Source organism: Raphanus sativus, chromosome 5 (genome assembly GCF_000801105.2).
Source record: "Raphanus sativus cultivar WK10039 chromosome 5, ASM80110v3, whole genome shotgun sequence".
NCBI lineage: Eukaryota > Viridiplantae > Streptophyta > Magnoliopsida > Brassicales > Brassicaceae > Raphanus > Raphanus sativus.
Window position 1 is genome coordinate 22544642 of NC_079515.1, and position 12898 is coordinate 22557539.

Genomic DNA, 12898 nt, shown 5'->3' on the forward strand with positions numbered 1-12898 from the left:
GTTGATGGGGATGGGTAAGAGAACACGACAACAAACACTAAACCCAAATTAAAGAAATATTAAATCCTAATCCAACAGCATTGTTAACTTACAAGAAGCGTTTTATTATGCATAAATCGTACTATTTTAAATGATATGGTAGATAAAATACAACCACGATTGAATTATTTGAAATACAAAGCTAATGGGGATATACAAGAGAAAACTTGACACTGGAACAATCAATCCACGTTCAAAACTTGTCTCAAATAATCTACATGGAAAGCCTAAATCGTCCATGCCAGATCCTGCACAATGAATGTAAGTGTAACACGGTTAGGACAGAGTAAGCTAGTTTATTATATATATAAAGAGTTGAATATAATTTCCAGGTTAGAAAGGGTGATAAAGAACGGTACGGCATACATGACAAAAAAAATTAACACATCTAAGCGGAAGAGTCAAGTAACCGTATGGATCTCAGATAGAATAGCATTAGAAACAAACGAAGTCGACCATTCCATTTCACATTGAATAGAAAAAGGAGATATCGGGATATGCACAAACGAAAACAAAGTGTAATGCAATGCAATTCTAGATAAGAAATTTAATGTTGTATTATGTAGTAAATAGCAAGTGAGACTATACTCAGTGGAATAGTTCATTTGGATACAAATACTATTTCATTTCAAATGAAATCAAGATTAAATACAAGGATGAATTCAAAAGTTAAAGAAAATAATATCAAACGTTTGAATTTATTCCATTCCAAGTCAAATGGAATATAAACGTTTATTCTACTCCAAGCTAAATAGAATATAGCTAATGGAGATCATGTCATTTCCAGACTGTGAAACTCGTATATAACGCAGATGCTATTCCATATCGAAATAATATTACTAAACCATTTACTATGTATATCAGATAAGAATAATAAAATTTAAAAAGACTACGAACATAAAACTGAGATAAACACGACACACAACTACAAACATCACACCATTTAGAAATGATTCACAAAAAATAAAGGGAATTACAGTTGTTGATTTGCTATGCGTGATTGCAAGATGCTACGCCTGCGAGTTGTAAACTTCTGCTAAAACTCACTGATTCTCCTGCTACTTTCGACGGCGCATTTGCTGGCCGAAGATGTGACGATTTACCAATTTCAACGAAATACGAGGCCTCTGGGTGGGATGGAACTGCAATATAGGTTGGAATCTGGATGTTGATTTTGCGATTCAACAAATTTCGGCATGAAATATTTCACCTTCTCGAAAAGTTAGGAGGAAAAAAAAGAAATGTGTGACTTTCTGATGACCACGTTTAACTTTTACCTTCTTAAATAATTATTCTTTTTCATAAAAAAAGCTGCAGGAGCTGGTTGTTTTGAAGGATAGAAGAGTAATATTATATAAAATACACTATGTATCGATGTATTCTAGGGAATTTAGCTACTCACCTAAATATGGTTTTTTTGTAGCTATACCACCTAATTTCCCTTAGGAAAACACATTAACTCAACTGAAAAAGACAAACATTAAAACATGTAACTTAATTTATATTAGGACAACACATTAACTCAACTGAAAAAAATAAACATTAAATTAGGTAATTTAATTTAATTCTCAGTGGCATAGTAGTGTAAATAACTTTGAAAACTCAGAGAAATTTATATGGGTACTTCTCTTTTAATAATATAGATAACATTCTGGTGGACAAACTACACAACTGTTGTAGTTGGTCGTGTCTCTTTAATAGCCGTTCAATAGTTTGACAGATACTTACAAAGCATCACATTCCTTTCAAAGTACCTGGAAACAGCTACAACAGAAGGTAGAATAAATTTTAGGATAAGAAAGTTATTGCCTTGTCTGGCGCTGGCACATGGGTTTACAAATAATATATCACATAATCGTATCAGACACGACACCATTTTCCATAAGAAAAAAAATAGAAAGATTAAATAAATAATAATATATATCTCCATCAAGCAAAAAAAAAAGGAAGAGATATACAAAGGTGGTTGCAAGAAGGTAGCAGCAGCAGCAGGTACAGTTTACAAAGGAACCCCATGTTTACGATGTAGTAGTGTCCCAAGTTGTTGTTGGTGTCTTGGAACTCCACTCTGTTCTTCCTCTGACCACTTCGGCTCCATCCTGGAGGCGAAGCAAATGCTGACACTCCACTTCCCCGCCTGTCCCGAGGTTACCGACATCACATCCAGAAACCGCGGTGAGAGACTGAAGCACACTGTCTCTTCCGCACTCCCTTCGATACTCCAGAGTCATGCTTTTCAGCTTCTGACTCTCCAACATCCCGGCTGGAGCACTCTCCAGTATCCAACCAATGTACTTCACATTGTTAACATGCTGGTTAACATCCAAGTCACTCCACCTCGGCTGCAAGAAAGTTCATTACCAAACCATTAGAATCCCAGAATTTTACAGGCTTGTTGAAAAGGTAGGGGTACTCACAGTGAGACCAGAACGAACATAGTCAGCAGTCTTGTCATCAAGTTTGGTTAACTTTCTGCTGTCTTCAGCAATGACAGGATCAGAGTTCACAAAATAAGGCTCTATTTCCCCGCGAACCTCTTCAGGAATCTTTGACAATCTCCTTGTTAGTTTATTCATCATCACCCACAAACTGCAAAATGAAGAAAATTGCCATACATATGAAGTGTCTATAATATCAAATTTCTAAACCCAAAATGCATATACTACTCATGAGAGTTTAATGGCAGAGCAAACAATACAAACAGAGAGCAAAAGACCAACAAATCATCACATGCAGAAAATGATAATAGCTGGAGTAAACAAAAATATAAGAGGTCTGACCTTGATGCTCGTGTTACAATTTCTCCAGTATTGCAATCCCTAACCAGCCAATCACGACGCATACCATTCTTTCCAGACTGACTAACCCATGTATCCACTTCGACAACATCTCCCCTGCGAGGCAGATATTTGAATAAGTAAATGACCTATGCACACGCAAGCACAGTCACAGCATGTAATCTAGGGTGAAAAATTCCTAGTCATATGAGCAAGTGAGAGTATGAACTTGAATAGTCAATTTTACGCAAAGATAATCTGGATAACTCACACCGAGAACTAGGGATTCTCAGAGATGTTTTTTTTAAAGTTAAGTGCTAAGACTGACAGTAGCTTACCAAGTAGGATATTTATCAACGACAACCTGCATACGAGCAACGACCCATATCAAATTCTTCTTAAACATCTCAGGGGTGGAACCAAACCCATTTTCCAGCAGTCCGGCAGACTTCACATGGTTGAGGGCCGTTTCCTGTCAATAGCACAAGAGCTTGTCATGAGCATATCTATTAGGCGGACAACATGCGAGTGTAGTCACAAATCAAAGTAGTACCTGTAAATGATTCATGACGGTTTCTATAGATGCAGAGCGATCAGCACCTATCTCATAAGACCTAATGGAGAAATTCTGACGGAACACGAGCCCGTCCTGCACGATCCTCCCTAAACCGAAAGGATCCATAATCATGTCGGAACGCCTGGGTTTCCAGTCAAGCATCATCCACTGTTTCTCAGCTGCAAGGAAAATGGTGGTTATAGCAGCGAGAAGCATGCTCCAGTCAGGTAGCTGGTTAATGAACGTTCTGGGCGCAGGCGCAGGTTGTGACGTCTCGTTATCAGGCTTTGATATTATCTCCACTGAACCAGGCAAGTTAGCTTTCTTCCCGTTGATCTTAGGTGTAGCCTGAGCGTTTGGTTTGGCCTTCATCCTTCCAGAGTTTGGAGTAGAATTAAGTCCGGATAAGTTGGTGGAACCAACTCTGTTCCCCTTTCCGTTAGGGTCAAGGGAGGAAGATGGTACAGGAAAGAATGAGGACGTAGCAGAAGTGGCCACCATGACGAGGAGAAAGAGTGTTGTTCAAAGACACACTAACACAATTAAAAAAAAAGATATCATCTTTAACAATAAACGGGATCGATAAGTAATTAATAAAAAAAAATGCCCCAAGGATGAATGATGCTTACAAAGAGAGAATCTTAAACACATACAAAAGTGAGTGACAAACTTCAAAAAGCTAGAATCTTTAAACAATGAGCTCACAAGTTTTCAACCACACTGAGCTAATAAACAATCCAAACCCTAGCTGCAGAGAAAACAGTCATTCACCAATATATTCTCAGCTGATGCTCAAAACCGAACATTTCAATTAAAAAAATGAGAATTTGAAATCCAGATCTGGTATACATACAAACGAAGAAGCTGCTGTAAAATCAGATGGTAGAAACCCCAATTCGAATAATCATTATTTTCATAAGCAATTGAAATGGAAGCAAAATCAGATAAACGAATTGAAACACGAGCGATGCTGCAGAGGTTTAAGGAAGAGAAAGAGATCATACGAAGTGTAGAAATGAAGGAGGATGAAATCACAATTAAGGTTAAGCCAATTTCTTTGGAGTCTCCCAAACCCTAAAATTCTCTCTGTGCCTGCCTCCTCTCGATCTCCTCTCTTCTCTTTTGTTTAAATTTTCTCTCTCTCTCTCTCTCTCTCTCTCTCTCTGTTATATTTATTTTTAATTCAGTTTTTTCTCTTTTTTTGGGTGAGAAGACAATTAATTAAAAATACAATTATACGCAGAGCATGAGATAGAGAGAGAGACAAAGTCTGTAGGGTGGGTAAGAGGGGTTTTATTTACATCTATATACAGACCCACATTTTATTTTGAGTTGTTTACGTAATGGGCTACTTTTTTGTCTTTCATTTACGTCGCGGGCCACTTTACTCTTGTTGCATACTTTCTCCTCTTCTGTGTCATGTGTTTTGTTTTAAAAACCCTTTTGTTAAATGAAGCTTGGTTTGATGAAGTTTGGTATATAGAGAGAAGGGAAGAGAAACCAGTACCATCCCGGTTTAGTGTTTCATTTATTAAATGTCCTTTCTTAAATTGGTTCACTGCGGTTTGATCCTAAATTGTGGTCAGATCTGTGCATTTATTCCGTCCACAAAATTTTCTTACTTCTACTATGTCCATTAAATTGTGGCAACACCTATGAATTTATTCCATCCAAAATCTTTCTTATTTCTATTCTATTATATCCACAAAACCTTCTTACCGTCCACAAAACTCTTTTACGTCTATTACATCCACAAAACGTTTTTGTATCTATTCCATCCGTATACACTTTTCCAATTCTATTGCATCTACATAATACAAATTACCTAGAGTTAGGTTTAACATATTATATAGATTGGGGTATCAATCACAAAAATACACAAAAGGCAGATTGTGAAAACGCACATGGGGATAGAAAGTAAATATTTTGTGGATGAGAGCTTGAGAATTATGTTAGTTTGCTAAGGACGTCCATAAATCTTTCTTACTTCTACTCTGTCCACAAATTGTTGAGGCGTCCACGTAACCCCATCCACACGCTATCCGTCCACATCTTTTCAGATCTGGATTTTGAAATCGAAATTTTGCAGATCTAAATTTTGAAATCCACAAAACACTAAAAAACTAACAAAATGAAACGAGAATCAATTAAAGGATCTAGAAGAACAGAGATGGCTATGCTCACCGTTGCGTAGATCATCACGAAGAGAAGGATCGTTCCTGTCGAAACTGATAGCGCCAACCCTCGACCAATTATTCTCTCAATTTTCCAATTTCTTTCTTCTTCTTTAATCTCAGTTACATAAAGCTTTGTTCTTGTCATAAGATTGTTTGGTGTTTTGTCTTCTTCTTCTTCTTTTTCAATCTGATCGTTAAGTGATATGCCAATAAAATGGAAAATAGGTGTTTTGGAGAGAAGCCTGAAAATGATGAAGATGGAGCAAAGAGGAGAGAAGAAGATTGATGCTATTGACAATGGATTGTTTCAATTAAAAATGGTCTTCTGTAGTATGGACCGGTCAGAATGTGGTTTGGTTTGTTTAAATTAAACCAAAATCGTTACTTCTCTAAACTGAGGACCTTGAGGTCTTTTAAACAAGCAGAAGTATGTAACAAGTGGTAAGTGACTTATTGTGAAATAAGAAAGATGAAAAGTGGTCCAGAAAGTAAAAAAATCTTTTATTTTTTGACCATTTTACAATTTTCTTGCTACAGGATTGTTAATCTAGTTTGGCATATTTACTCTTTTTCTTCTGTATATATTACTCACATTGGTTTCTTAAAAAAAGAAATTCTTACGTAGTGTAGCAACGCAAAGACTTGATTGGTTGACTGCTTCGACAACTTTTGGATTTGACTTCCCGTTGTACGTCAGTATGTGAGATTGCTGTTAAGTAATATCACACACTATCCAATCACATATATATGTAGAGAAAAGGACGGGTATCAGATTCTTGTTAGCAGAAAATTGTCACTTTTGGCACCGACGGATTGTAATTTAATCATAAGTGGGCACAAGACACATCACCACTACATCATGTGCATGAATCTCCTCTTTCTTACTTGCATCTTTTCAAAAACATTGTAGGAACGTCATTTCAGAACTTCAGAACTATATTCTCCAATTTAATTCTTTCGGAATCTATTAAATTCGTAAATTCAATAGCACAACCCCCACCCCCTAAAATTCATTTTATAAATTTGAAATTGAAATTCTTCTAGAAAATTTAAAATACTGGAGTTAGATAAGATTGGGCCTACACTGAAAGTTTAATGATCAAATGGGCATCGTATAGACCCAACAACTAACTAAAAGTGTAATGCACCATATGGGCAAAGTTTGGGCCCAACAACCAACTGAGAACTAACTGAAAGTTTAATGAACAAATAAAACAGAGTCAATCCTTTGACAAGCTTGATCCGTTTCTCGTCTTCATCAGCGTGTCACCAGTTGTCTCACTCTTTTCTCTGTACAACCTCGTAACGGTTTTCACTTCACCCTTCAATAGTCAGACTTAACTTTCGTATCTAGCCGTACACGGTTCACTAGCATGTCTTCTTCCGCAGTGCAAGTGCCAACCTTCTCTCCTATGAACTTTCTTCTGCTTTTGAATATTTTATACGTGACTCGTTCAATGCCCTTTTTGCTGCATACCCTTTACAACCGTTATATCATGTGTAGTTAAAAACTAGGAAGTCTCGTCTGTTCTCATCCTCCAATAATGTTTCTTACTATCGGGAAATGGGTTCCATGTTTAAGATGGACATTGTCATCGAAATTCATATTAGATTGTATCATCCAGAGTAACACGTTTTCTTGAAAGTGGAGTAACTAGAGCCATATTTGTTAGCCTTAGGCATTTTACCTGGACCGAAAGCCTGAATAAGACTGACTCGAGAATACCTAATCCGAGACCGAACCGAAAATTAACAAGTAACTATCGGTCCAAAATTCTTCTATCCAAAAAAAACTGGAATCGAAAAGAAACGGTTTGAATAGATTTGGACCCGAAAAGAACCGATCCGAATATACACGACCTGATAAAAATCGATTTATACCAGACTTAAAAACATTTACATCCAAAACTATAATATTTGTACTTTATTTTATGATTTAGTTAAAATATCTTTTTATTAACAATTTTGTTATTATTTTGTAGTATTATTAAATAAGATGAAGTTTTTCAATGTAAAATTTAGAGTTTAAAAATGTATGTTTTAATTATTAATAGTTTATTTTAAGTTGTTTTACAAAATTTTAGATATATATGGTAGATTTTTGACTAAATTCGATGAATTTGGATATTTCGTATCGATAAATACCCAACCTAACCGAGATTTTATAAGGATCCGAAAATTACAGATATTTTATAAATATTTTAATTATATATTCATCTCGATCCGGATAAAAAAAATTGATCCAAATCCAAATCGAAAATTTACAAATATCTATTGGATACAAATGTGTTAGACCGGAAGGACCCGGACTGAAAAGAACTAGTCTGAATCCTATTTGAAGACACGAACGCTTTTGTTATATCATCCTGATCAATGTGATATCTATTTATCTTATTTTCCAATGTTCACAAATATTTGGACGTGGAACATGCAGTAAACACTAGGAGTGGACATTTTATCCGTGAAATTTGATTCGATTCGTTATCCGCTGCTATTTGATCCGAAAATTTCGAATATCCGTAACCTTCCGAAGCAAAGCAAATACTAAATTTCAATATCCGTTAAAATCGAAGCAAATCACAAATATTAAAATTTTGGAAAGCGAATATCCGATCCGATCCGTCAATATATTAATACAAGTATATTTTGATTATATTTAAAGTTTTAAATGTATAAAATTATATAATTATTATTCTAACATATGATTTGACAGATTCTATTCACATTATTACTTAGACAAAAATATTACATAAAAGGAAAATAAAATATTTATGACAATTATAATTTTTTTTAAGTTTTGTGTTATTATAATTGTTAATTAAGTTTAAAAATTTACAAAATATGTAGATTCAGTATATCTTTTAATTTTTATCTTTTATATCATGGAAAAAAATATTTTTCAAAACAATTTTGTATCCAATTTTTAAGATTATTTGTATTAATCAAAACAAATGAGATATCTGTAAGTATCCGCAAATATCCGCAAATATCCGCAAATATCTATTTATTTTCCGGATATCCGTTTTTCCGAATATCCGTATTTTTTTGAAGCAAAGCAAATCAAAAAATTAGATATCAGTAGCATTCAAAGCAAATCATAAATACTTTAAAAATCCGGATATCCGATCCGTGCCCATGCCTAGTAGACACACATCAAAGGTTCGGTCTTTTTCCAACCCCAGTGTGCAGTATTCCACTTCACCTCCGTTGTTAATTTCTATTCTTGATGTGGCAAAGCATGTTTTATATATAAAAAAGTTGAAATATTTTCGTAAAGAATAGATTCGTAAGGGCCCAAATTTTTCTATATGTGTGTATTTTTATTATTTTATTATTAAATATTATTAAAATTTCTCTAAATTAAAATTTTGGAAAAGATCTAACAAAATATAAATCTGAAGGGAATTTTTTTTGTTGCCCTTGGGTCCTATATTTGCCGGCTCTGCCTGTCATGGCCATATTCGATGCTTCTCTGGAATTATAAATTATAATGGATGATGGAATGGTACATAGTAGACTCATATGAAAGAGTATCTAACAATGGCATCTATCTTATTAAAACAGAAACATTGTAATGGACCTAACTATTATTTTGTAAGATTTTAAATTAAATGCACACTCTCTTGTATAGGTATATGATATCCACATGAATTCATTAATAGACTGAGACTCTTTCTTTTATTTTGTTGGTTTAGGAAATAAATGGTCCAACGCTAATTAAAAGATTTGAAATATATTCATGTTCATAATCATACGATTAGCAACTCCATCTTTTCTTTATTTAAGTTAGTGCATAGTTGCATACGATTATTGTTTAAAATTGTCCTTGGGTTCAACATAACATATTATGTACAAATATATGTACAGATTCTATTTACCTCTATATTACGTAATGTGTAATATTATTAAAATTGAATTTAATACCACCAAACCTTAAGAATACATATAAACATTTCTTTGAGAATATATCTTCTCTATTAAAAAAGATGTATCATTTTTATCTACTATAAAATAGTCATATGATTATAATTTTGTCATAAAATAATTTTAATTAGAATTTTATTACAAAAAACAAAATAAAATAAAACCAAATTTTATTATATTAGTCTACTGTAAATGTTCATTATACATTTTTTTCTACATAAATATATAAAATACCAAAATTTTAATAAATGTTTGACTAATTATTTTATATTAGTTTAATATCTTAATAAAATTGAAATTATGTGTATATGCACGGGTCTGAATAATAATGTTAACTAGACATATAAATATAAATATAACTATTATAAAACTAAAAATATATAACACTAAAAATATTAAATTTATTTATAAAACATGTTTAATAGATTAACAAAATGACCCATAATTCTATATTTACAATTATGGGTGATTTCGCTAATAAGATATATTAGGAAATTGCCTTAGAGAATATTTGTGTAGTATATACTCGATGCATATGATTATTTACATAACAGATATAGATATCTCTAATTTTACTTTCAAAGAAAATATTTTATGGAAAAATACATTCACCAAGTCATTACAATTATACATAATATCTCGGTAACCATATACTGTGATTTGGTATTTATTATAAATTACTTAATTGGTTTAGTATATATATATCGGTGGTACATTATTGTTACCCTAAAATTAAACTATAAATACTGATCTTCTACATCATCTTTACACACCCACGATCACTTCCAAAATAATATTAATAATAAAAATGACGAAACTAAACACTTTTTGTTTATATATCAGACACATGTAATATATTAGACATCAGAATATAATAAAATTCACCGAGTAAATATATAATAATTGTTTTTTAAATAATTAACTTTATAATGTACAAAAAAAATAAAAAAAAAATTATAACAATAAAAAAACATATCTCATGCTTCCAAAAAATATGAAAACCCGCCCGACCGGGCGGGTCATGATCTAGTATTCTGTAAAAGTCAAAACATCGAATTGATCGAAACGAAAAATATAAAAGTTATTTTAAGGAAAAATGAATCGAACATAATCTAATCAAAGCATTTTGAGATAGAGTAGTCTCATCCCAGTTTATAAGATGATAAAAGGGTTAACGAATGTGAGAAAAATAAATATAATTTTTTAATGATTCCATAACTTTTAAAACATATTATTACTCAATATATTTCATGGTCAATCACCTAATAAATGTAAAATGGGACTGTTTCTAAAAAAAGTGAATACAAGATTATATTTTCTAAGTTTACTCATGAAAACCAGGAATATTTCATGTCCACAATAAAGACAATATATATAGAACTAAGTTCTACGAAAAATGAAGTTGCGTTATGCATGTTGTTTTGGTCTACATAAAACATCGGTTGGTTCAAAACATCATGTTACTTTCTGGTAAAGTAAATCCGACAAATATTAACTATGAGTGGTTCAAGACTTAAAAATGCCACCAACTCAAACACAACTAATTTTTCGCAAACACTTTCAATAAGTCTGTCTACCTAAAAAAAGAAGTCTGTCTATCTAGTCAGGAATAGGTTAAATATAGTTACTAAAGTCTATCGAATCTGCATTTTGTTTACATATGTTTAGAGTTATTTATATTTATGTGGGAGATTATTGGAATATTATAAGTTATTAGGCTTAATAAAAATGTGAATAAAAAACATGGGTTTCCAATGCCGTAAGTTCAAACAAATGTCAATTAAATGAAAATAATGGCAATGGAGAGAATTTCACATCGGCCAGCAAGAAGAAGGCTCTTCACACGTGCGCTGCCGCCGTCTGACCGGCTTGGCTTGGCTCGGCTCGGTTCGACGTGGGCGTGGACATGGCCGTGTGTAGCTTGGGTCTTGAGTTTTGGTTAAGGGCCACATGCACAATAAGGTTTTTTTGGACCAAATTACTTTTTATTTTTGGCATATTTCTGAACCAACAACAATATATATTTGTATCATAACGCTGCGTAGTTTATTTTATAATAACATGCATTTCATCTGTTTGCCCAATATATCTGTTATATATTAAAGGAAAAACATTGTAATAAATGTGTTTCATATTATGATGGACATGTGATAGTCTCACAGCGATTTGAGAATAAGCACGCTGATGTGTCATGTTTCAAGAGTTTCTCGGCCAATTCTACATAAATATGTTTACACTATGTACTTTACGTTTAGTTTTTAATATAAACTAGATTTTGACCCGCGCTTTAAAAGCGCGGGATAAACTTTTAACCTTTATAAAAAATCAAAAACTCTTAAAATTTATATTTATTTGACCTGTATTTTCAATGTGTGAGACTTCTTTTTTTATCAGCAAGATTTTCTGTAGTCTACATAATTTATATCTTTTAAAAATATATATTTCTTATAATTGTGTAAATCCTTTATTTTAATTATTCATTTAACATGAATTGTATGTTACTTTTAATAGTATTCTTCATATTTTAAAAATAAAGAAAATTAATTATGATCCTATAAATTTCTTTCTCATGATTTCAGTCAAAAAAATAATTTCTTTTTATGGTAACCATATTCGTTAGAAAACTGAAGGTTAAATATTAGTATAATTTTGTTTAGAAAAGATAAAATATCGGCACATAAAGCTAACATTTTCGATATGTTATCTCCATCACTTGTTAAAAGAATTAAAAAAAGAAAACAAAAGTAAAGTTAGCTATTTCAAAATATTTGTTGATTAGTTTGTATAGATTCTGTTCATTAGACAATTTCATGGTTTAAGTTTCATTTCACTGCATTTTGAATTAGACTAAATGAATTAAAGCAGAAACAGTAGCATGATAATTACCTTAGACAAAAATGCTTTGTCTCGTTCAGTATAATCGAATGGTAGAAGCAAAATCCCCTTCATCATTTTGGTAGGTCAATATACATATACATAAAGTAACAACGATTTTGGGTAATAATATATTGATCCTATAGTATTTGGTAATGTTAATTTTATTTATTCACGTACGTACTTTCTAATATAAGATTTGATGGGCTATTAATTTCTTTGGGATTTCTTAATGATTTAAAATTGAAGCAAGTGATTGGTTGAGAAATATGTGGGAAAATTTACTTTTAAAAATTCAAATAAGGAAATGACATACTCTTGTAAATAATTTTAAAAATCAAGGGCAGAATCCTATGAGGGATTCTGCTTTAATAGTATAGATATCACATGTAAAGTTCCAATAAACTTACACTATCCAGATTTTTCAATTTGAATCAAAACGGATAGTGAATCGACAGTCCAATTATACACATATTATTTTTATTATTTACAGATAGGCTGGAAAAATATTTGTAAATTTTTTATTCGCCGTTATCCGTTTTGATTCAAAC

General features: G+C 32.3%; 1 protein-coding gene across 1 annotated transcript; it reads right to left on the bottom strand.

Moving 5' to 3' along the window:
- Window positions 1–1810: 1810 nt before the first annotated feature.
- LOC108805233 (palmitoyl-acyl carrier protein thioesterase, chloroplastic) lies at window positions 1811–4535 on the bottom strand. The gene is made up of 6 exons (XM_018577223.2): window positions 4377–4535; window positions 3370–3905; window positions 3155–3288; window positions 2820–2933; window positions 2457–2628; window positions 1811–2381 (listed from the first exon to the last, which is right to left on the bottom strand). The coding sequence occupies exons 2-6, from the start codon at window positions 3871–3873 to the stop codon at window positions 2058–2060; spliced, it is 1248 nt and encodes a 415-aa protein (XP_018432725.1). The 5' UTR covers window positions 3874–3905; window positions 4377–4535; the 3' UTR covers window positions 1811–2057.
- Window positions 4536–12898: the final 8363 nt, after the last annotated feature.

Bases quoted from the DNA above. Each gene is read 5' to 3' on its own strand.
- LOC108805233 (XM_018577223.2), bottom strand. From the start codon at position 3,873: ATGGTGGCCACTTCTGCTACGTCCTCATTCTTTCCTGTACCATCTTCC. The intron at 3,289-3,369 runs GTACTACTTTGA...TGCTATTGACAG, and splicing joins CCGTCATGAATCATTTACAG to GAAACGGCCCTCAACCATGT. The intron at 2,382-2,456 runs GTGAGTACCCCT...ACTTTCTTGCAG, and splicing joins ATGTTCGTTCTGGTCTCACT to CCGAGGTGGAGTGACTTGGA.